Source organism: Cyprinus carpio, chromosome A22, assembly GCF_018340385.1.
Source record: "Cyprinus carpio isolate SPL01 chromosome A22, ASM1834038v1, whole genome shotgun sequence".
NCBI classification, from domain to species: domain Eukaryota; kingdom Metazoa; phylum Chordata; class Actinopteri; order Cypriniformes; family Cyprinidae; genus Cyprinus; species Cyprinus carpio.
In genome coordinates this window covers 8483902-8510152 of record NC_056593.1, presented here as the reverse complement: position 1 = coordinate 8510152, position 26251 = coordinate 8483902, and the positions used below count along the sequence as shown (strand labels likewise).

General features: G+C 37.6%; 1 protein-coding gene and 1 pseudogene across 1 annotated transcript; one reads left to right on the top strand and one right to left on the bottom strand.

Moving 5' to 3' along the window:
• Window positions 1–19864, bottom strand: part of LOC109047279 — a 41044-nt pseudogene extending 21180 nt beyond the window's left edge.
• Window positions 19865–20109: 245 nt separating this feature from the next.
• LOC109047275 (ribonuclease P 21 subunit) lies at window positions 20110–23333 on the top strand. The gene is made up of 5 exons (XM_019064974.2): window positions 20110–20233; window positions 20321–20421; window positions 20498–20580; window positions 20648–20782; window positions 23040–23333. The coding sequence occupies exons 1-5, from the start codon at window positions 20177–20179 to the stop codon at window positions 23153–23155; spliced, it is 492 nt and encodes a 163-aa protein (XP_018920519.2). The 5' UTR covers window positions 20110–20176; the 3' UTR covers window positions 23156–23333.
• The last annotated feature ends 2918 nt before the right edge of the window (window positions 23334–26251 follow it).

The window sequence follows — 26251 nt, the reverse complement described above, 5'->3', positions numbered from 1 at the left end:
ATCCACCGTAAAGAACCCCTGAAGAACCGCTGAAGAACCATTATTTTTTAGTGTGTATGGCAAAAATATCCTGCAAAAATCTATCGGTGAATTATCCATAACAATTACTGAACAACACGGACTTGGATGTCTTCAGATTGCATTGAAATATGATGCACAAATCCACTTGTATGTGTTATATGTGTTGTTAGTGTTTGTGTGTTGATGTATGCTTACATTAGATAGTGGGTTATGAAGGCATTCATACTCATTAGCATCCCCCCCTGACACATCTCGGCTTATAGAGCTGCGTAAGTCAAGCCTGGGGTTTTCTTCATTTGCCATTTTTGCAGAGAGGCCTCATAAATTACTTAGCTTTATGCAAAGAGTACATCACACGGTCTGCTCAAAGCTAAGGATGCACAGAAGATTCAGAGAAAAAAATAATGACGACCTTTGATGCAAACTCAACCATGAGACGCATAAATCTTCCCTATAGCGCTAGATGACTCACTCTTGGGACACAGCATTGCAATATTAATTTGTCAATGAGCCTTGATCAGAGATGGACTGGACTAAGGCTTTGGTTTTTACTTGAAAAGTGCTGTTCAAAGTGCTGTGTAATCTTCCAGTTAAAATATCTAAAGATCCTTAAAACAAGATTAATTTACTTGAAAGGAAATTATGTCTAAAATATTAAGACTTGTTTTTCATAAAATGAGTCTATACAAGTGGGTTTTGTCTTACTGCGCTGGAAGATTTAATTATTTAATTTTTTTTTGGAAAAAAGAAAGAAAATACACATAATTCAAGACATAATCTATGAAAACAAGTCTTTATATCATATGCAGTGTTTCTTTTAAAATAATTTTTTTTTAAAGATACTGAAAATGTTTTTTTACTTGTAAAACAAGAAAAATAAATGGATAATAAAAAAACTCAAGAACTATTTTTTTTTTGCAGTGTACTCAAGGGGGCGATAGTGTTAAAAAATCTTAGCCATTAAATTAAATAACGTTATTGTCTCCAGAAATAAAGAATCGACTCTGAACAGCTGAAACGAGTCGTTAGTAATTCAAATCCCACTTCCTATGTTCTACGTTGGCCGGCTGCGAACAACTTGACCCGTCCTCAAACACGTCATTCTACTGACGACTGATTCTCTGATCTCAGGGAATTCAACGCGGGATTCACAAAACGCTTGCTCTTAAAAGATGCATCAGTATCCTGTTTATTTGGACCAGCTGCCCCACTGAATCACAACCTGTAAGTATGATGAATATTAGATGTTTATATTTTCTATAGAGCATTCAAAATACAGAACTATTGAAATAGGTGTATCGTTTCTGACACGGAATTATGAGCTAGCATAAAATCAAGTAGGCAAACTTAGAAGCATCTGCATTTACATACTTGCATAGAATATGGCTGAATTTAAAATAACATGCTAGCACAATACTTTTACTCCTATATAGCAAGAAAACTATGTTTTTAGTAAATTTTCCAACCCATCCACCAAAACACGTCCAAGTCTCTATTCCTTCATGCCCACTTTTCAAGATCCAATCAATGCCTGATTTCATCTGCAAGAGTCATCTCAAGGTTTTATATGCATTACCATTAGTTGTACACCAGTGAAGTATTTTATCTATCAGGTTTTACACCAGATAGGTTAATTAAATACCAATCAGCTGCTAAAAACTACCACAGGTCAAGCAAAATAGACCTCACCAGGGGCTGGAGACCTAAGGAAATAATGGAAATAGTTCACAAGAAGTTCAAAGTGACCTACTCCTCATCCCCTGACACAAATCTACCGTACTTTCCCAGCTCTCTTGATATGTCTAGTGACGCAAGTTCTCACAGCAAAGCAATGTGGCCAGGGCTGGATCGGGTTTGGACATAATTTTGGAACCAAAACTTCTGGTTTTAATGGAATAAAGAGGGCCAACTGAGCTGCCCTCCATCCCCTCCCAAACGCAGCTGCAGTAGCGACAGACTTTGTCGTCATGCCAAGGAGGTCTTCAACACTCCCGCTGAGGATGCTGGGTCTGATCTTGCTGCAGTCTGATCACAGAGCAAACCCTGGAGTAATGACAACATCTCACCACTCTTGACATGTGCGCTGGCATTGAGTTGGACTATTTTTGTTTGGTGGGGCAAGCTTGAAACTAGCGATTCTGGTGGTTCTTAATGCCTTTTTTTTTTTACTAGCCACAAAGCAACATTCATGGACATTTTATAAAAAAGAAAACACGCAAGCCATATCTGTATTTTTTTCTATTTGATTGCTATTTATCCGATTGTACGATATGAACTTTGGTTAAAGATGAAACAGAGTATTAATGTTCTTTAACTTTAGGATATATAGTTCATCTTAGCAAACTTAAGTCACGACAGACAGCATTGACTTATCATTTGTGTGTTTTGACATCCTCACTGACAAGCAAATTAGCACGAAAAACCCAAACAAGCATTTGTTGTGCACTCATTGGTTCCTCGGTAGACAGTTGTTGTAGGAGCGTTGTATGAAGTTGTACTGCAGAACTCTGTCCCAAAACTTTACACCCTGTCAGATCTTACCTAAGATTCATTGTAAAGCTTGTCACTAAAGATTGGGGTGTACATGCATGATTTTAACTTGTAGTTCAATTGATTTGTCCCAAATAAATTGATTCAATTGATTTTTTGCTTCAAAGGAAATCAGGTGTAAAATTGTTAAAGCTTGTAAGCTTGCATTATGTTATTACGAGCTCCCACCATCTTTAACCTTACCTGAACATTTTGGACAATCAAGAAATTTTACAAGTCAATTCAACTGATTTGGTGTCAGAGAACAAGACCTCAGAACGTACTGATTATCAGAAATCGCACAATGCATGTTCGCTCTACACAATCAAGCTGGTTATGCCCAAACAGTCTCGTACAAATTCCTCAAAGCTGTCCCCAATATCTCACCAAACTTATTGTGAAAACAACGATTTTGTTAAGCTTAAGGTAAGAGGGTCAGAGTTAGGGGTTAGAAACCTATGTTTTGGGTCAAAATGTGGAAGGATGGATGTTCTGATGGGGTTTTTTTGGACCTACCTGGTTGAAGCGCTCTAGCTTTTCCTTAATGTTGACAAGGATTGGATCTAACACTTCTGACGTTTTTATCTCTGGGGTGTGTCTCTGGGCTTGCAGTCCATTCCCCACCACATGACCTGTATAACTGCGTGGAAACAGATCAATAGATAGTAACCAGTAAAGAAATCAAGCAATTCTTGGACTGATGACAATGACTCTCCCAATTCTGAGTTCTGAAGTACTAAAAATGTAGGGAATGCTCAAAGCTCGTCTATTGGAAAAAGGCCCAAGGATTGGATCGGATGTTCAGACAGCCTTTTCACCCACATAAATGATTCAGTATGTAACCTGCGGTGGAAGCCTGAAGACACAACTGTGCTGCAAATGTAGGTATTGACACTGCACCCTTTTATTAGAGATGTTAAAGGAGGCAGATGGAGGGCATCCTTCAAACAAAGGCCATGTCACTGCAACCAAGGCAAGCCACACAACATGCCTACCCACTAAACAGTATTCAAGAAAGCGATATTTACACATTTAGACAGGATGACGATAAAAGACATTTTATGGGATCTCTGACAATGCTATTCAATGAAAGGATGTTGACAAAGGAAGCAAACTTGAGGGAAAAGGTCTTGATAGGTCTTCAATCTTCACTCTTCGGGGGGACAGCTCAACATCGGTTGCCATAGCGACTGTCGAGTGCCATGTTCAGCAGCCTATAAGATCAATGGGTCAAGCTCAGGCAGGGCAGTCGTTAGGTTAACCTTTGATTAAGCACAGAGGATGAACTTTAAATACAGACATGATTGGGAGGTAGGGTGGATAGATTACAAGCATGCAAATGTGCAAGGATTTTATCGGCTAAAATAAGCAAAAGAAAAAAAAGTTTGAATAGAAGTATATGGACAATATATAATTTTGTGTGAAGAAAACAACATAACTCGCTGCCATTATGTTGACAGAATGTTGCTATGTGGTGGATAGGGTGTTGCTAGGTGGTTACTTTCTGATCCAAGTCAATGGTATCCAATTTTAAAGCCCACACAGTTAAAAGATCCAAAAATCCGCATAAAACTTAATATGATATGTATCATATAAAGCATGTTGCCATGTGGTTGCTAGGTGGTTACTTTCTGGTCCAAGTCATGTGAACCCAATTTTAAAGCCCACATTTACATTAAAATGTCCAAAAGGCAAGACAACTAAAAACTTAATATGTATCATATCTAAAATGGTGCTGGTTGTGGGTGCAAGGGTGTTGCTAGGTGGCGACTTTTCCGGTCCAAATGCAAATATAAACTTAATATGAAATACCACACACGCGCACAAACACACATACTCTTTTCAACACTAAAAATTGAATAAAATTAAATCATTCAGTATATGACATAACGAAATACTGACTTGAATATACAGGAACTTTTCATCTGGAGATATAAAATATGTGTAAATTAACACCGGAAACACCTTTTAAAACTATTGCAAATTTCCATATCATGAAGAGTAAACATCACAACGTCCATACATTTTATGCAAAACCTTTTTTTTTTTTTTTGCAATAATCACACAGAAGCTATTTCCAGCACCAGTGTCCTTGAGGACAGATGGGTAGACAGACAGTCAGACAGACGGATCAAAGGGTTAACAGTGGGGGCATATAAAGTGCAGCAGGAGGGCAGAACAATGCAGCTGTGTGCACGCGCATCAATAATGAATGCTTGTGGGAGAATTGCCCTGCTGTTTTCACCACAGCTATCCTAAGTGAATAAATAATGACCCCAGACACCTCATGCTGCATCCAAACAGCATCCGAACACACGGCTCACCTTGAAAGGTGGAAGCACTTTGTTAGGACCAATGTGAGACAGACTTGTTTGTTGGTTTGTGCTTTTTAGCTGTCAGGAGTAAATGCATTTGAGCAGCAAATGTAGTGAGTATTCACTACATGAGAGGAGCGGATTATGTGCCTTATTTAAAGAAAGAATGAGCTGTCTGTGGATACTGTCATTTTTACTGGCTCAATTCTTTCTTCAGTGAGCCAAATATGCTCCATACTGTATGCGCATAATTAAAGAGGAAATAACCTGCTTGATGTGTTTCAATAAACATAAAAGCCAACTGTAAGACTGATCATTACAAACACATTTTAATCACTGATCATTTCTAGTCCAGAAATAGCATAGACACTGGTCAAGACTGCAGTTTCCTTAGATACTTCAGTGTGCTTTAGCGCAAATATGTTAATTCAAATTGCCTCAGCAAGCGCCTCTAATATTAGCATAGCCTACCACGTTTCATCCCTACACAATCCAATCAAATACCCATATAATCAAGTCCTGTTCTTCCTGAAAAGGTTTCTTACACAAAAGAAAGACCACAACAAACAAGGCACCTCATGAATTACTTTGATTATGACACTGACAAACTGTTTCCAATAAGCTACAAAGACCATCAGGCTCTTTAAACAGATGTGTTAGTGAGAACATTGGTCTTACGTTACGTTGGTTGCAGTGCGGGTGGGCCTGTCACTGCAGTCACCAACATTTCTCACAACAATTAGCAGCTAAATGAATCCAAGCCAGACAAAAAAAGTCAGAGAAAAATATTTTTACCCAGCTCAAGACCAAAGAGTTTGGAGTTTTCCCCTTTGACTAAACGCTGCTTATTTTCCTCTAAAAACCACATACACATACCCCTTGTGAAGAGCAAAGCTCCAATTAAATTCATCTGCTATATTGGATTACTCTTGTTTGTTTGCTCAGAAGGTTATGAAAACGCAGTACCCTAATGAGCTAGCAATATCCGTTCTTCATGAGCTGTGCATTTGAGAGGTTTTTTCATTCTTTAGAACAGCTTTTCCACAAGTTATTGCCTTTGGCAACAACAGACAGCCTTCAACGGATGTCCTTTTCTATAAAATACACAACTTTGGAGTATAGCATCTGAGTAAGCTATGCTATCCTGAGATACGTAAGCATGAATTCAGCTGTGTGCCTTCTCATGTGTGTAATAACCGGGTGTAAGACCTTCTGGTTGCTAGTTTTACATTATCCTATTTATTGTCTGTGGTCTATGAAGTTGGGAAGGGCCCAAGCTAATGTAGGACAGCTGTAATATATCTAGTCAGCTTTGAGCTGCACATAGCTAACAGCGCTATTCTATATTAAAGCAGCTGTTTGGAATAGAGTAGTTCAATAATAAGTTGTAATACAAGCACTGGATATCCTATATGCAGTTACAGTATCCGTTACAGGTTTTCGGGTCTATCAGCCTATAAATACTGCAAATATTAGTGTATCATGTAGTATTTGTATGCTATACATTGAAACCTATTTAGACAGCACTAAGGCCCATCTATGAAATGCTAGATAGATAGTTCAATAGGTTTTGGCCTAAGTGGAGAATTTACTAAATAGTTGCGCAAAAGTATCTCAGTGCAAAAACATGCGTTACTAGCAGTCCTGTAAGCAGGTGCTAAATATGCTAAAATATGCTAAAATTGCACTGTGCTGTTTTGAAATTAAAAGTCAAAGTTTTTTGACAATTTTCGTTCACTTTCCTGTTAAAAAAAAAAAAACAGCATATGCTGGTTAGGTATGATTTGAAGCACTGCTGCTGGTTTAAGATGGTCCTTAGCTGGTTTAAGCTGGTCATGTGCTGGTCCTAAGCAACTCCTGCTCAGGACCAGCTAAGGACCAGCATGTGACCATCTTTAACCATCTCAAACCATCAGTCGTGCTTCAAAACGTACCTAGCCAGCATATGCTGTTTTTTTCAACATCTGAGAATCCATTTTAAGATAGTAGCTGTGTTTCTGAACATGGTAGACAATCTGAGATTAGCAAGAAACCAAGCAACAGCTGTTTATTCCAACTTATGGTGGTCAGGGTGGTTTTTTGAAACATTTGCTTGTTTACCATTTTGAATTAGCTAATGAGAAGCTTGAACTTGTTAATACTTGGACTAACTAATAACCATCTTAGATTGGATATAAAAAGTTTCCATATTCTGTAACACAGCTACAAGTTTAAGGCCAATCGTACAGCTAAACACTAGCTTAATCACGCTGGGAGACCAGCTAAACCACCTTAAACTACCATTGTTTGTAGCATGTTCAGTTTTAAGCTCTTAAAAACCAAAAAAAGTGTTATAGTGAGCACAAGGGCGAGTCCTCAATGAAAACACATAATCTAATAAAGCTGTAATGGAGGATACGGCCAATCTAAGACCACAGAGGAAAGGAAAACTAAGCAAGTCAGATCAGTCATGGACACAACTGTGAACGAGGCTGAAGCGTTTCCTGACGATTTACAGTGAGTCAGCAATGGCCTCACTTTTCCAATCTGTTCACCGTTTTATGTGGGTTAAAGTTCGACAGTGGCATCAGCAATGGATAAAATGTGAGAGAGAGAAAAATAAGAAACTAAGAACAACCCAAAAGGACTTTGACCACAGACGGCAGTCGCCTAAAATGAAAACAAAAACAAACTGTTTCCACAGTAACCTCACACATCCAGTCGTTTGGAGTCTGGCTGACACCAAGTTATATGTCATGCTAACATTTCCTTGGTTAACTCCACCATCCTAAAACATCTATTCATACACTTCACTGTGCAATAGGAGGTGAACCACAACTTCAGCTAAGCATTTTCTTAAATGACCTTGTTCGCTCAATTTGAAATGTTACGTAGCTATCCAAATGGACCTAAAAATTCGAAAGAAAAAATGCATGTTTTGGACTGAACTTGGTGTGAAAGCGCTGTCATCTTGTGAACACATTTTCCTCAGTGTTTCTTTGACCCAAATGTTTATTATGACCAAGTGGCAGAATATATATTTAGATGGCTAATACATTAGTTTTCCTGCAAAAAGCCATGCAATCATTTGTGGGGATTTTTGCCTCAGAAAACATGGTTCAATATACAGTAATGTTAAAACTGAATTTATTTTGTCCAAAAGGGGGCAGTGTTAACTTATTTGAAGAGGTTGTGCTCACAGTATGCTATGCCCAGAATAGCATGCTAATATGCTAATTTCAATATTTCTGTAGTCCCTGTTGAAAAAACAAGCATATTCTGGTTAGGTATGTTTTGATGCTGAGATGCTGGTTCATGCTGGTCATGTGCTGGCAAAGGACCAGCATAAACCAGCAAAAGGACCAGCATAAACCAGCAAAGGACCAGCATAAACCAGCATCCCAGCGTCAAAACATACTTAACCACCATATGCTGTTTTTTCAGCAGGGGTGTACAGCATACTGTGCACAGAATGCAAATTATCTGCATATGTACTACATCAAAACTTCAAGTAGCTATAGTGCACATCAAGGAATCCCATAATGCACTGCACTTAACTTGACTTTCTATTTCCAATGTGATGAACTGTATTATCAGCTGCGATGTCTCTTTCTTCAATCATTATTTTAAGACATTTTACACAAAAAGGATACAACTTGCAAACTGGTGTTTAGGCCTATTTTCTAAGAAAAGTGTTTGCAACTCACTACAAGCAATATAGCGTACTACTGTTTAAAACATTTATTGTTGATTAATGTGTTCAGCATGTGCTAGTATTATTCAGTACATAGAAAGTGAATACAAAATGTAGTATACTACCATTTTGAATGTTAGCACTGTCATGCTGTTAGCATGTTCTGTTTCACATTTATAAAAAAGAAGGCAGTATATACTGCACAGAATTTTGTTCCAATAGTCTTTGTACCAACAAATGAAGAGTGTGACCATTAATTTCTGTGACTGTTAGCATAGAGAAAATGGTTTAGCTTGCTAATCTGTTTTTGTTTGTGGAATTTCTGTACTAGAAAATACAAAGCAAGTTTTTATAATGTCAGACTGAGTTACTTTGTCTGAATGATAAAGATTAGAGGTCACCTAAATGCCATGTGGCCAAAATGTGGCTTTATCTAAATTTAATGTTTACGTTTTTGTATTGGACCTATCTGCGACCAATTGATGACATTTAGGGAACCAGTAAACATTTATCTTTCAGACAAAGCAGGTTTGACATGATAAAAACTTGTCTTGTCTTAATACAGAGATTTCACAAAACCAAAAAAAGGATTAGCAAGCTAGTCAGTTTGCTCCATGGTAACAATGGCCTGTCTCCAGGACTACCCAGTGTTTGTGCCACAGGGGGCCCCCAGTATGGATGGTGCCAGCCCTGCGTTACTGCCGTAGTGTGGACGGAGATGTGACAATTTGTCCAGGGGGTGGATGGGGAGTGGGATCTCTAACTTCTGAGCCAAAGCTGAGGAGCAAATGAGGCCAGAATAGGGATATATCTGGAATTACAAAACTTTGTCCATTCAAGCAAAGTGATCATGGTCATTTTGTGGTGCAAAAGTCAAAAGAGAATGAACATATGCTGATAGCAAAACAGCCTACATGCAAACGCTTATTTTGAGTGTGTGTGTTTTTCAGGGAATCTCATTTGTGTCACAATAGAGCTCCAGAACTTTCTGAATGAAGCTTCTGTCCAGAAGAGGACTGGAGAAAAGCCACGCTAATCCATGGCAACCATCACTGCTCTTGGCCATGTTATTGAACCTCATGACCTCACCGAGTAAATAGAGAACCTTTCTGGAGAGATATCTGATTTGACTGATTTCAATTACAATCAATTAGTGTGGGAAAACAGAAACATTCTCATGTTTGTGAAGAACAAGTCTTCAGCCAACTTGAAAATATATATTCAGTATGTTCCATTTACTTTTAATAAAGAGCCACTCAAAGTTTAATATTTATGTATATTATGATAAATTACTAATTTACAAGCTAAAACTGCTTTGTCATCATTTTGTATTGCGTGCACTTTTAATGTATTTGGTCAAAAAAATTAGTGCCATGTCATAGACCCATATTAATCCATGCATTAACACACAAATTTGAGTTCAAGCCCTCCTCTGACAGGACAAGCTTACCTCTCCACCACATCTTCTCCACTCCAGCAGGTGTTTTCATCCATCACCACCTCCCCCTCACACAGCATCGCCGGCAGCGTGGAGAAGAACGATTTGTACCGCTGGATGTAGCCCATAAACTCCCTGCAGGAAGTTCAGGCTTTCATGAAGTTATCAAAAAACCATCAAACCAGGCCTAATTACACAGTAGAACCAGTTCTGCCCCATTCATCACGCTGCTCTAATCAAACATGCCCAAACACTGATAGACACAAGTGGCGGATTGGCCTCCTGCACTTGTTTGTGACTGTTAATATACTGACAGCGTTCTTCCTTGCTCGCACACGTTTATTTGATGTGGGATCTAATCATTAGAACATTCTTAGGCTGACAGCCAATGTCATTTTATGTCAAAATAAAAAATAAAAAAAAATATTGGAAACCTGGAAGCTGAATTGTACTGCTGTAAAATGTTAGTCTTCACTAATACACTCTTACTTTGAAATCTTTTTCAGGCTTCTGGGTTTGTCGTTTTTGGATGGTTTCAGAGGCAGAGACCTGAGGTCATTGACAGGTGCAGAATTGAGAGGAAAGAAAACAGAAGAAAGAAAGGCAAACAGCAGGAACGTTACTATATATGATCAGAAACATCTGATTCGTAAGGATTTTAAAATCTTGAAGGGTCAAGCAATTACATATGCAGTGGATACATGCCATTTTCTCACCTTCTTTTTAGCGTAATGTGCTCATGTTGGTTGCCTGTATCAGGTGGTGTTGTAGGACTGGAGGATGTGACTAAGGTTTGGAGTTCAATGGTTGGGTGTAGTGAAGGACTCAAACTTCTCGAAGTGGGACTGACTGGAGTGGAGGAAACGGGTTCAGTCAAGGAACCACAAACTTTACCCACCTGAAAGAGAGAGTTGAGGAGTTATTATGGGTTTGAAAACATATGTAAGAGAAAAAATAAATAAATGAATCAAGGTGAATGACAAAATTTAGGCCAGTTTGAATTGACTCCAATTCAAAGAGATTACTCCATCTAGTGGCCACTAATAAGTGGCACAAAATCACTCTAGTAATATTTACAATAAAATTGATTGATTAAAATTGATAAGCTTTCACTGTATTTAACTGCACTGGATGCAGAATTATTATACATTAACATTTTTGTATACATAAAATATGTGTTTTATTTTATTCAGCCTCTCATCATCACTAAAAAAAATCAAAATAAGAAGGACAATCATAGTCCGTTTTGCCATAGTTGACATATTTCAGCTATATACCAGAAATTATGAAACGGAATAAAGACTGAAAAAGTTATTTATGCGAGTGTGTGTAAATGTGTTTGTATATGTATCTTCTTCTACAGAGCTTTATTTATCTAAGGATTAGCCAAACTTTCTCATTCCCCTGCTCTGGCCCCTCACTAGCTACACTGCATTTTGGGAAGGGGCCGGCCAGTTCACGGAAGCCGTCTTTGTCCAGAGGTAAATTTGCATGCAGGACATCAGGCTGATTGGGACCAGACAACACCCAAACAACTCAAGCAGCACCAAGATAGCGCCAGACCACATGCAGCGTGAGAGGCTCGAGAGGCCCTATTGTCCTCCATGTCAATGCCAAAGCTGGGCGGCGCATATAGACATCTTATAAACAATAAAGATATCACAAGTTATTCTTCAAAATCTCATTGTTTTTACAATTAGCAACAACATTATAATGAACCCGATTCCATTTATAGAGCGTCAACAATAAAGCGTACCTCTAAGACCCAAAAAATAGGCCTACTCTATGCTAATATGTTAGCAATAGCTACGCAAGCTCAGTACGTTGTTGTGTTCTGAAATGTAAATGAATGCAATTTGTAACACAACACTGGTTACATCCTGGACCGCTGCATATAGTGACATTAGCATAATTATTTCTAAAATTATTATTGTAATTAGCAAAATTTAGCGTAAAAATTAACTGCTGTGGTGAGTTATAGCAAATAAAGCAACGTGCTGAATAAAACTGCACAATTTTTGCTAATTCATCCATAACTTAGCAGAAGTTTGCCAAATTAGCTAAATGCCAACATGGACAAGTAGCATGGCCTGTTTTGGGCCCTTTCCTCAAAAACAATGAACAGATCTATGGAATGCAGGTAAATAAAAACCACATCACTTGCTTCGTTGTTGGGCTGTCACCTGATGTCCAATGTAGGCCTAAATTCTGTGTCACAAAGCAGAGGCACTGGTGTAGTTTTTGGCAAACCCATCATGGCATCTGTGAGTGAGGAACATTAAAGACAAGTGAAGGAGGGGGTCAAACACCCACAAGCAGCCTCCATTGTAGAGCAGTAAGCTTGGGGTTGGAGTTTATAGGGGCTGTGGTCGGGGGCTTAAGTAATAATATCTCCCATTCTGACTGGTAAGTCTATGCTCTTTGAGAGAGATTTGTGGGAATGCAGTCTCAAACTTGACCTACCCATATACAGCTGGTTTCACCAGGACATGATGGGTTCAAAGCCGAGCTGTCACAAAATCCTTGACCCCTGTGTCCCCTTTAGCCATGATTCCAGTAAGAGAATCGAGTGAGAGAGATCAGCAGACGGTCGTCCTCTGTCGTGCACACAGACTCTGGCATTGATGGTATGAATAGACTCAGGGTGGGCGGCTGGGTATTCACTTACAGAGACAGCCATAGTCACACTGTCATGACCAACACATTTTTTACAGTACGTGTCATATTACCACATAATCAAGCTCCTAATCACTGAGCTAATAATAAACCCCTTGCAGATATAATAAATGCAGGGCTTGAAAGCACCATTGAGAACAGACCATCTTTTTTTAGGCTAAATGCTAATTATGATAATTATCAATTTAAGATTTAAGTACATGCAAAAATACGAGTTTAGCATGTGCAAAACTTTAGCCTTGCAAAGGGCACAGCCTGATTGGGCGAGACATTTGATATGCACCATGCTGCTGGAAGCACATGCACGCTAGAACTGATTAGTCCAGCATATGGTGCAGCTCGTTTGTGGAATAAAAATAAACGCGTTCTATGAATCAGAGAAGCATGACTCACCACGGCGCTGAGATGCGGTCCATGGAGTTGTGCAGTAAGGATGGCATCGTTAATTCTTTCCCGGATTCGTAGAAGCGCCAGTTCCACTTCGTATCCTCCTGCTAATGCCCCGCTCAGCCCCTCCAGCAATGCTACATAGCGTCTCCAGGGCCCATCCAGCTCAGCTAGGCCTGCCAGGCAACCCCGCATCACATTGAGACACAGGCCTCTGCAAGGCCGGATCAGGGTCAATCCACGGCAGTGGGGACAGAACAGCATCCTCACCAGTGCACGTCCACATTGCCGCGCCATCCCCACCAACTCGGCAGCATTCAGAACCTCAGCACCCACCACCAGCGCCTGACTGAGGGCACGACCAGCCACTAGTGCCCTAGACAGTCCCTGAGCAAGCTCTTGTGGGTGAGGCCCAAAGGGGTTGATGTCATGCCGAGTGGCACGTAGGCACTTGCTTCCTTCGGAGGACCAGGTAGAAACGTTTGAGCCCAAGCCAGGATTGACCAGGTGCTGGTATACCCATGGGAAGAGATTGTCGTAGAAACTGTGGACAGAGTATTCCACAGAGATGTTGGCCTCACCACGGAGGTAGAGTTTCAAGGTCAGAGAAGAGTGTAGACACCAAGGGTTTTGCGTCTTGAGAGATTGTCTCATAGGTGCTGTCAAAGAGCGAGTAGGTATGATTTAGAGTGAAGGAGAGCAGGGAATGGAAGGTGTCTGTAGGAAAAGGAAATAAAAGAGAAATTCTGGACTGAACGAGCAATATAATTGACTTCCTTAAACAGCTATTATCATGGTCAACCTTGATGCATAAACATTCGTAACATGAGCGGACCAACACTTGCGGTACTTTTGTTTGACATTTACGAAAGGGTCAAACATACTAGTCCATCATGGTAAACCTCTGCCTTGTTTCGTATTGCTTACAACTCTTTCTTATACATCTAATCTCTCTTTCCATTGGACTAATGGGAGCTGACAACACTTAATCCATGGATCTTTTGGGCTGGCGCTATTGGGCTGAAGGTTAGTTTGGAGATATGTGACACATGCGACCAGCTTATCACCAATTTTAGCAGTCAGGGCGACATCTTATACTTCACTATGCCTCCGGGTTGCAAATGGAAGTTGAGGATCATAGTCATTTGTACCATATGCATTATTTTTACAATGGCATATTAACTTTTGTGTGACATGTGACAGATGGGTACTTAAGTTGACAGCTGGTAGAAACCATTCAAAGTGCAGTTTGCTTGAATGTCATCTCATTCATAAAGACCCAAGCATTCTAGCTCCATCTTGTTTCCCTGTGATGATGATTAGCATGCAAGCTGAAAGTTATGATTGCTCTTTATTTAATGGAGAAACACTAAAAAACACCTGTTTGGCTTACGATACTAAAAGAAATCATAATAATCTTTCTATAACAAGCCTTTGAGGTTTTGCAAGAAAAACGGCAGGGATTCAGTGCTGGCATTCACATCTCTTGGTGGCACTCCAGGTATTCTGGAACTCCAACAACAATATGTGAGTAACCTTGTCAGGTCAAGAACTGTATCTAGATCCCTTCAGTTAAGCCCCATACATCAGAGTCGGGATGGGTGGTTTGTATGAATGATTAGGACGACGCATTACAGGTTAAAAATGGTTCAAATCAAACACTTGTAGCACAACATGGCTAAAAATTCAGATTACGGTGTATCTTGGCAACTTCATCCAAACACCTCAGTATTAGGTGTCATGGCAGGGGATTATGCCCAGATCGTGTAATGGGGTTCTTCTCAAATGATTCTGGGCCATGGAGGCATGTGGGGAGAGGTCATGCAGATCACAGGGGTCACAGAGGGTGCCCGTGATCCTCCACAATTGACCTTTCACCTCTAAGACAGCAGGATGTTCTGAGAAGATGGATAGTAGGGTCAACTGGGATGACTGTTCCTCTGATCACTCTATTAACTCAGTGCCTACTGGATTTGATGTGGGTCCTACTTTAAAAAAGCTCAGTGTCAGAAAAACTCCACTGACTTTAACCCAGTCCAGGACTCTAAAAATTTAGATCAAGAGAAGGTAGCACACAGTATTTTTAGTGTGTTTTAGGATGGAGAGGATAGTTGGGTTTTATTGGACAGATGGTATGTAAATACCATATGCTTTGGATTTGCTTTACAGTGACTTTTCAAAATTACTTTTCAAGAAAAATAGAGAGGACTTTTCAAAGAAATAGTTCACCCATACATGTATTCACTCTCAAATCTTTAACAAAAAAATATTCGTGCCTCTTTCAACAATCGGTATTTTGGGGAGATGATTGATATCAGCAATCTCAAATATCTTTGGTTCTCACATGTCTCATCATTGGCATAGTTTTTTGGACCTTGGCAGACAGTCCTTGTCCCCATTAAGAATAAGAGACAGAGATATTCTGCAAGCTACTTTGGTCCTCCATGGAAGAAAGAAAATCATACTGAACTAATAATTTTTAAAAGGAACATTTTAAAGAGAGTGTACTATATTTTTATTTTTGTTTTATTACTTTACCCTTAAACACACAGGCATATAAACAAAAAGCGGTCTACATTAAAAAATCCTCTTTCAAGTGGGAATGAAAAGACACTTTGCAGACCTTCTTCCTTTTAAACTGGACACCAGCTACAACCATGCGAAAAGAAACAGAAAAGGACAACTGCTCTTTTCAAAAGCTCTCATTATAGAGCAATACATTGAAGTGCACTGAGATGCATCTCCACGGATACGCCAAGAACTTCAACATTTTTCTTTTTGTTTGCTTTAGACTTGTTAAATATTCACTCGGCTGGCAGCAAAGACAGAGAGGACGGCAACAGTGCCCTTTTCCTGTGAACCTGAAAGGGTTTTTGTGCAAGTTTGGGCGGACAAATTGGATGAACTTAAATATTTGGTTGGGTGAGGACTAAGAGTTGTAAATTTGAAGCTATCATGGTTTGTAATGTCTTATGTTATACATAATATAAATAACAGTAGATAATGACATGCATGGAGTCTTTCTAAGTGTGTGTGTGTGTGTGTGTGTGTGTGTTGTAGAGATACTTTTTTTTATTTTTTTTATTAAAATGATTATTATGGGAGTTGTTGTAATAATAATATGATGATAAATCAACCTCTAAAAAACACATGTACTGCTTCACAGGAGACCTCAGACAGATCATTCAGTGGACAAAAAGCTAATTTGTAACCCTTGGAAAGTCACGGTGTACGATTCATAACATCACCCCGGTGTCTCCCATACATGCATACAAAGCAACAGCATGTAGTGAACGTGTGAACCACCTGCTGTCTCAGGGACTTGATCCCATGACCTCTTACTCCTGTAACAAATGCAAACAGCACATGGCCTAGTATTTATTCAACCAATAAGCTTCACTCGATATCGATACGTACCCTGGAAGGAAGAGGCATGGCCCAGGATGAGATATTTGAGTTCGAAGCTATAGGAGAGAATGCTCTGGAGTGTGTCTCTCTGGGCAGCAGTGTAGTAGCTCTCCTCCATCTTGCGGGTGCAGCACGTGGGACCCTGGTGTTTGCAGATGAGAAGATCTGCATCTATGGAGGATTGATCATAGAAGGTGATTCAATTCTAGGGGCATCTTTCCAAACTATGTCAGTCTTTAATCACGTTTAATAAAGTTCTGATAACGGATTTCATTGGTACATGTTTCAACTATACACATAACTTTTTTTACAACTTTACTACAAAGAAAAAGCTAAAATCTAGATAAACCTATGGACCTTTCAACACTTAAAAAGTAAAGGGATACTCCATCCCAAAATGATGCGCTATTTTTAGGTGTATTTAGCTTTGATTTGATATAAAACAGCGCAATCCTTGTGGTGTGGATGATACAGAAGATCATACGCAGCATACGGTGATATGGAGAGGACACAGAGGAGACTGTTGACAAAGGAATTGTTGAATAAAGTCGTTATTTTTGTGTTCTTCTCTTACAAAAAGTGTTCCTGTTCCTGTCGCCTCATATAACTCAGATTGAACGTCTGATGCACAGATGGAGTATTCTGACGACGACCACTTTTCATACCCCTTTTATGGACCTTGACACTGTATTTATGGGAAACAGTCTCAAAGCCTCAGGTTTTTCATCCAAAATAGCTTAAATTGTGGGGCGAAGACGAACAGAGCCTTTATGGGTTTGGAACGACATGGGGGTAAGTGTTTAATGACAAAATGTTAATGTTGGTGTGGAGTATCCCTTTAAAGGGGGAAAAACAAAAAGCAAAGTGACAACAAACAACGAATCCAGCTACTATAAATACTATATTTCGTACAACGTTAACCCATAATAATGTTTCTAAGCCAATTTGTCTTTGAAATAATCCATATGGGTCCAAAATACATGTGGTTTGTATGGCAAGAAGGGGCATGTAAGAGAGCACAGCACGTGATGAAGACAGACGATATCTGCTCTGGTTCAGTCACCCTGCCCTATCTATGTGGACCAATGTTTACAACCGACGGGACCCTATAAGCCATGCATCAGAACAGCTGACTATGATCACCAGCATTCTGCTGAACTCTCTCACCTATCAATATGCATGGAGCGATGGCCGTTGAAACTTTGAATTACTAAGAATAAAACTTGTATCCTTGTTTCCTGTTCCACTAACAAGAACTTGAGACAAACCGAATATATTCCCAGCTTACAATTTCATAGCAACTCCCACACATTTTTGAGATGACGATTCTATTCAGGAATGTGTTTTTGATTTAACAAGAAATGTGGAACATGAAAAACATTTGACAGCCTATCCTACAGTCACATTAATTATGTCAACACCACTAACATTTCTGATTTATGCTCTATGACTTATTTGACTTTTTTCGGTCACACTTTACATGACAGTTTACATAGTACAACAGATGTCTAATGTATGTAAATGTTTACAATGATACTAATAAACTGATATGTAAATATTTTCTGGATCATTTTTGTCGAATTTCACATGTCACTGCCTGGCAGGCTGTAACTCATAAACGTTTTTAAACAAAATGTTCTTTTATAAGCATTATGGGCCTACATGCAGTTATGATGACCTAAAAACTATTTAGCCACCTGACAGAACTAATTAAATTAAATGGAAAAGGTGGTCAAAACGGCCAAAAAAGGGTAAGGTCACAGTATCTTGAAAAACTTTGTTTTTAAAAGAAGTTATATTTTGACGAAAAGGTCACGTGCATTTTTCAGAAACGTCAGTTTGTTGTAGGGAATGCATTTTTTTTTTTTATTTTTTTTAATGTGTAAGTTTTTTTTTTTTTTTTTTTCTTTTTTTTCATTTGTTTTGTTTTTCATTTATAATTAAACGGCTTAAATTTAGTTAGCTGTTTAATGTCTAACTTTACGACCATTGTGACAACATGCCCCGCTATTGGTCAGTGCGTTTAGTTGGCTGTAACTTTTTTCTTACGCAACAAATAACATCTGAATAAAAAGAATAAACTATTGTAAGTAGTATGGAGAACATGAATGGTCAGTTATATAATAGGCTACACTGCTTCTCACAGTAACCCTCGGTATTTATAAGAGAATGTTTTTGTGGTGTCTGGGGACAATCTTAATGAACCGACTTGGCGCAGCTGGAAAGCGGTTTTAACCTCATGACAGCTCTGCGCGCTGGCGCAGTGACCTCTCCATATCAACACACTGGAGAGCAGGATCCACAACCAACATACACGCGGTGCTGTCCTGTGGAGCATTGCACCATCTCAGTCCACAGAAAGCCCTCTGAGCCAATGTATGAGAAAGAGAAAAGCCCCCAAGACAAGTCAGAAGTATTATCCGGAAAGGATGCACATTTAAAGTCTCTTAATTAAGTATCCAGAGAGAACGTTTTCCAGGCTGTTGGATCGCAGGGGCTTCACATGTTGCGTGATTTGACAGAGTGGTCTGGAGACATGTGAGGTCTCGGTCTCTCTCTCTCTCTCTCTCTCTCTCTCTCTCTCTCTCTCCCCACTTCTGACTGGCAGTTTTGTGCCCCCAACACCCACTCCAAACTCCCTCCCTTTGACAGAGATAGAGATAGATAGATAGATAGATAGATAGATAGATAGATAGATAGATAGATAGATAGATAGATAGATAGGACAAAACAGCAGATGCAACAGATGTGTAGGCTATAACATAAATAAGGGTAAGAAAAAAAATCAAGTTTGAATAAACATTAAGATTTATAGGGGTTTAGTAACAACGTAAAAGCTTTTAAATAGATAAATATTTTACTACTAAGTTTTTGTCAGGAATAAATAAAAAATATATAGTTTTTCTTTATTTTAAAGGTTTATCTAACATTAATAGTGGGTAGAAAAACATCAATTCAGAGTTTTATAATCGTTTTAGATGATATTCAATTTTTACTTTACGTTTTTACTTTAAAATAAATAAACAAAAAATTATTTTATTCTATTTTACAGTTACACTGTTTTACAGTGTGTGGGTGTGTGTGTGTCGGGGGGGGGGGGGGGGGGTTGTCTATTTTTTAAGATTTACGTTTTAAAGCACTTTTGGACATTTTAAAACATTTTTTAAACACCTAATTCCAGTAGCATATCCACTTTTCCTCACACAAAATGTTAAAAAAATAAAAAAATAAAATGAATAGAAAGAATTAAAATGGTTGAAAATAGGTTTAAACAACCACTCGATTTTGTCTGCTGAATATTAAATGTTCTCATACTAGCAACACAAGCAAATCAATAATGTCCATTTTTAACACATGCACACACAGGCCATGCATACAGCACACAAATAATAATAATAAGCTATATATACCTGTCATGCTATAATTTCTAATATTCCGCTCTAACTATGAATACAGCTACAAACTCCAAGTCCACAAACGCAATAGAATTAAGCGTTGCATTGTCATGCCGCTCAGGGGCGCAGTTTGGTTATTTCACATTGCATTAGAAAGAAGATGTCATTACATCGCTGTTCCACGAGTTGGCGATATACCGCAAATATAGTGATTTTACAACCCGCCGCTGAGAAGCAGAAGGAATAAATTATTAGGGGTTGCATTAGGAAATGATATGCAGCACAAGTTCACACTTTGGAGTTTCAGAGATAGAAAAACGTCTTTTATAGAAACATGGCAGGGAATATAAAAGATAAAGAAGCATATCAACGCCTGAACTTCCTCTATCAGGTACGTTAAGTGAGTTTGTGTGTCAGTTCTGTTTAATTAAATATCCACGAACAACTTCTCGTGATGTTTTCTCATGATGGATCCCAGGCTGCTCACTGCGTTTTGGCTCAAAATCCAGAGAATATTGAACTGGCAAGATTTTACTGCTTCACTCAGAAGACCATCTCCAAACGACTGGTGCTCAGACAGTGAGTGGCTTTTCCTCATTAATAATGTGGTTTCTAAATAAACAAACATCAACGACGAAGCTTCGTTTCCTTGCAGAGATCCATCAGTAAAGAGAACCGTTTGCAAAAAATGCTGCGCTTTACTAATTCCAGGTGTCACATCAACTGTACGACAAAAAAGTAAGTCTCTCTATCTATTCTATATCTGTATATCTTTACAGCAATGTATTAAATCTTCATATTGAAGGAGGACCGAGGCGACAGCGTAAGACTATTGTGAGATGTTTAAGCTGTGGACTGACCAAACGGTTCCCAAACAACCCAAAACATAAACTGTGGGTGGATCAGCCTGAGGCTCAACTAGAAAACCAGACTTCACGAGGTAAAGAGGACCATTGACTGTCTTTAAACAGTTTTGTCATTAATTAAGTTCACCCAAAAATTAAAATTACCCCATTAGTTACTCACCCTCAAGCCATTCTAGGTTGGCCACCCGGGAGGTTTAAGGGGTTTATAGGACCATAAATCATGGGGTAATTTTTTGTTTTTGGGTGAATTACCCTTTAACTGTCACCCCTCATTTTTTAAAATAGGCATTAAAGTGCACTATCCAAACTTAAATTGTTGTAATTTATGAACACTTTGGAATATAGACCTCTTTTTAAAGAAAAAAAAAATAGCAGATTTTGGGAAAAGTGGAATTTTATCAAAAAATTTAAGTATCAAAAAGTTATAGAAGTTTAAATGTACTGTAGATAAAATGCGCTATATTAATTTTATTTTGTTTATTATTACTATTTTTTTACATAACAGGGTTTTGCTCTAAAATTAGGATATAAAATTAAAGCCTTGTGTCTTAAATAAGTTATGTTCCAAATTTGAAGTTGATATGCAAAAAAAATTGAGGGTTCCTGTGAGATTTTATTAGGGGCGGTCATTTATGCGTCACAAACAGCCACTTGGAGCCATCAAAACTCCTTTGAATTTTGTTTAATTAATTTTTTATCTAGATTTGCTCATTCAATTTTTACTTCTATCTCAAAATAACTACCAAATATGGAATCCTGAGACTCAGACCTTTCAAATGATATGTTTGTTGCCAAGATTATAAAAAGTTTTGATTTTAAAAGACTGTATTGCATTTTGTAATATGACACTTGACACTGCCCACCAAGGGGGAAGAGACCGCCTTAAGACTTTAAATCCGATTTCAAAATGGTTTTCACAGGATGAATCTTGGGGTTCTAAGCTTTCAGATGATATATAATTTATGATGATTACTAAAAAGATTTTATAGAGAAGAACAAAAGGACAACAACAAAAAAGAGCGGCCAAGCATCCCCACAGGTTGGATGGGTTGACAGTTTTAAGGGGTTAAAAGAGTGTAATTTACAAGAAGGTCAAACATATCTGGAGAATGGTATCCATTAGCATTTCTATTCATCTCAATGGAAGTTGCTCAGCTGACTTGATTAAGGGGTTAAAAGAGTGTAATTTACAAGAAGGTCAAACATGCTGCCATCTTTGCTTCAAACCGCTCACTTTTTTTAATTAGTTTTTCACCTGAAGCTGAATGTGAGACAAATAGAGAAGTCCTTGCAGCAGATGTTTTCTTAAAAATAATCAAATGTCAAACCATCTTGATATAATTTTAATTTTATAATTTTATTTTTTGATTTATTATATCCTAATTCATTTGTTTTTTTTGTATTTGTTTTGTAAAAACATTTCCCCAGGTTGTGCGCCCCAGGTTTTTTTTTTTTTTTTTTTTTTTTTTGAAGCAGTGAAAGCTAAGATAGCAGGTTAAATGGCTAGTGATATGCTAATATAATAGCTGAATAATAGTTAACAGAATGCAAAAGAACAACAACATGTTCCTGGTTGTTGCAGTAAAAGCTTAGCTAGCAGGTTAATCAGCTAATGATATGCTAAACTGTCAAACTAATCAGCTAACCAGTGAACTAACTAGAAAAAAAAAACACGAAATGCTTCAGTTTGTAGCAGTGAAATCTAAGCTAACAGGGTAATTGGCTAGTGATATGTTAATCTTTCAGGCTAATCTGTTACTGGTATGTTAGAATAACAGGTTAATCAGTTAACGGTAAGCAAAGCTAATCGGCAAACTAACTGAAGAAAACAAATGTTCCCATTTGTAGCAATGAAGTGGTAGCTAGTGATAGAGCTAATCGGCTAACCAATTAGCTTGTTCAGGGTTTTTTTTTTTTCTGGATATTCCAATTTGTAGCAGTTAAAACTAAGATAGCAGGCTAATTGGCTAGTGATACTAATCTAGCAAACCAATCTTTTAGTTGTATGTTAAAATTGCAGGTTAATTACTTATTCTATGTTACACTTGCAGGTTAAATTGCCATCTGTATGCTAAGCTAATAGGCTAATCGGCTAATGGTATGCAAAATTAATTAACCAGTTGGCTTGTAAGCTAACTGAAAAAAACAACAGAACAACATTTGACTATTTTTAGCATTAATTAAATAATATGCATGAAATATTATTTATATAAGACTACATATATCATAAGCAATTCTGTATAAATGACACAGTTCACCTTTAGCATTTTATCTGGCCTCTAATATTGTAAATACATGCATATACAGTATCTCTTATTCTTCTGTCCACAGATGCTGGTCCTTCATCTAAGTCCACAACCCAAGAGGAAAAAAATGATATTGGCTCAATGTCCACAATAGCAAAGACTTCGTCTACAGCTCAAACAAATCTGATTAAACCTTCATGATACTTTATGAAACTGTACACACATTAATATAACTAGTTAAACAAAGTGACGTTTCTATTTTTGCTGCCTTTAGATTTGTTTAAAAATGCATTTTTATTTTCCTGACTTGATGTGCAATATTGTTTTTCTTCTGCATTGAGTGGATGTTTTGAATTGCAATAAAGTGATTGTACCGTAAGTGGCTGATTTACATTGCTAATGACTTTCATTCTGTACTTTTATGCATACTTTAATATCATTGAACTCTACACAGCTTCCTGCAACAGAAGCGTTTTCTTTTATCACCCGGAGCATATGTAAACCTGGTGGGAATTCAGTTGCCTGCATAAAAATGGATTGATCTACTGTTGCTAAATTACCTCTTTATCCAAACCATCATTTAGACATGCGCCTCACACTTATTAGTAACTTTAAATGCATTTTTTAGAAACATTTTAGAACAATGTTTTGATCATTTATTTTTTTTCCCCCAACTTCTAAAAGGCCTTAGTGTTTTTTCCCAGTCAGTTGGACTCTGATAGTCTCTTGATCTCAGGGTCATGCGTTACATCCCATATTGGATTTAAAGGTTTTGATATTTGTACTTTTGAAGTTTTTGATGGGAACAAAAGGCTTCTCTTTTGCGCGTTCATGAATTATTCAAATTTGCATGCACAACCTCTTAGTATCACGCTTCAAATCTTGGTTGCACAACGGATGTTACATATTCATGATATCCTGCACCCTGGCGATAATTTATAAGTGATATTAAGACATTTACACATGTATGAGTGTAATTCAGTCGGTGCTGATGTTGTTAATTGGATCGGGGATATGGATCTTGTTTGAAACTGTGCAGTCCCGAGGATATGCATCAAATGGCTTGTCAATACGGAAAGTAGCATCAAAAGGCTTCGTCAAAGCCAAAGAACCCCTCCCACTTCCTCGAATTAGAGAACGGAATCAATTGCCCTGAAGGCCAGAAAAAGATGCATGGGAAGACGGGATTTAATTCAATTTGCATCACATAATGTCAGTAGGAGTGCATTAGAAATTAAAATCGTGTGGTTGAGGAATTTTGCTAAATGATGACGTCTACAGACTCGAGCTGTATCGAGGAGCATCAGAGGGGAAAGAAAGGTCGAAAAAGATCTAGATGAAGTGACTCGTGCTCTCCAGTATTCTCATGTCTCCATCATATTCGTCTTAATATACTGGATAAAATATTAAATGCACAATTTTTTAAACATGAAAATTATATTATGAGAGTAATATATTATGGGTGAGGGTGGGGGGTCAGTGAATAACCAGCGCTATCTGCGCACTCTATTCAAGGTCTGTTGTGGGACTGTTGAGCAAGGCACCGAACCCCCAACTGCTCCCCGGGCCTCGCAGCAATATGGCCACCCTCTGCTCCGGGTGTGTGTTCACTACTGTGTGTGTGTGTGTGTGTGTGGGCACCTGGATGGGTTAAATACGTGATGTAACGTGGCCATAAAATCATGTCACTTTCACTTACTGTATATTATGAGAAGGTGTCGTTGTGTGTTTATATATTCAATTCCCTTTTATTTTAATTGTATATAGTACAAAAAAAAAACATTTATACACACATTTTACATTTAGTCATTTAGCATTTATTTTAATAATGTAATTGAAATATTTTTACTATAGCATATAGTATTATTGTTATTGTTTTATGTTTTATTGTGTTTAATTTTTTATATAATAATTTATAATAATTGTATATAATCATTTAAAAATGTTTATTATACACACACACACACTATATGTAAAGAATGATAAAATATATAATTATTTTTTTCATTTCTTTATAATATTAAACATTTTTAAACATTTAATGATATAATGATTATTTTACTAATCTTATTATTATTATTAAATTTTAAAACCTGTGTTTTATGTTAATTATTTTTAAAATCATATTTATACAAAGAAAATTAATCCCTTTGTGGATTAATATTATTATTTTGAGTACGATTTTACCTCAAATTTTCACTTCTTTAATGCACAAAATTATTATACAATATTTGAATATATTTATATATAAAAATCTATATAAATATGCATTTATGCTGAATGAATGGTCTTGAAAGTTAAAAAATGCCCAGTCACATTGCTGTAATGAGAATTTAAAGAGAATATGCCCTTAACTGTCATGATGGAAAAAAGGGCTTATTTTATTATGCAAAAAATATCTGATAAAAAAAAGTTTTTCTGCTTTGGATTTTGGGTAGAAATGTGACCTGCATATATCTTTGTGAGACTAATGGTTTGTCGCAGCTTTGGAATATTAATATAAAATCCAATCGAGGTGCGCCCATGCATGCACATATCGGTCATTTTACAAATTCCTTTGAATTTGGCTCCTCCAATGAGACTGGATTTGTTTATAAAGTCACTTTATATATTTATATATTAATAATAACCAACATTTATACTGCAGCATGCTTCAAAATGTAAGCACACTTATGACTCTAGAGATGCTAAGTCATTGGTATCCTCTGCAGGGTGCATATTGCCAGTATATATTGTTGGTGCATGAATTTTTGATATGCCCCCTATGAAAATGTGCTCCACAAAATTTACCTGACCTGTGCTCTCAGTGCTATGACATTTCTGTGACTGATTTTAGACCTGCCATGTTCCCATCGTGTGGGAAAACAAAACCATTTTCTGTGTTCTCAGAAATATTATGCTTGCCAAAAACAGGAATATTAGAGCACTAAATATCAGGCCACAAATAACATACTGCATTTACCTGAAAGCAAGTATTTTTTGGTATTATAATTGTACTATATTTAGTACATCCATTTGTGCTTGGTCAAGGTTGGTCCACTGCAGGTTATTTTGACAAATAAAAAAAAAAAAAAAAACATCCAATTAGACGGGGAGAGACCTGATGACATCAAACATAAAACAACCAAGTTTCCTTTTCATGTCATGTTTAAAAATGTGCACTTGAAGTTGTGAATAACAATATAAACAAAAAAATATTTTTATTTAGCTCTTTTCAAGACACTCAAGGATACTTAGCATGTTATAAAATGACAAAACAAATAAATTATTTTTTTTTTTTCAAAACATTTAAGGACA

Coding starts and splice junctions, on each gene's coding strand:
- LOC109047275 (XM_019064974.2), top strand. CDS start 20,177: ATGGCAGGGAATATAAAAGATAAAGAAGCATATCAACGCCTGAACTTC. Junction 20,234..20,320: donor GCCTGAACTTCCTCTATCAG/GTACGTTAAGTG, acceptor GATGGATCCCAG/GCTGCTCACTGCGTTTTGGC. Junction 20,581..20,647: donor ATCAACTGTACGACAAAAAA/GTAAGTCTCTCT, acceptor TTCATATTGAAG/GAGGACCGAGGCGACAGCGT.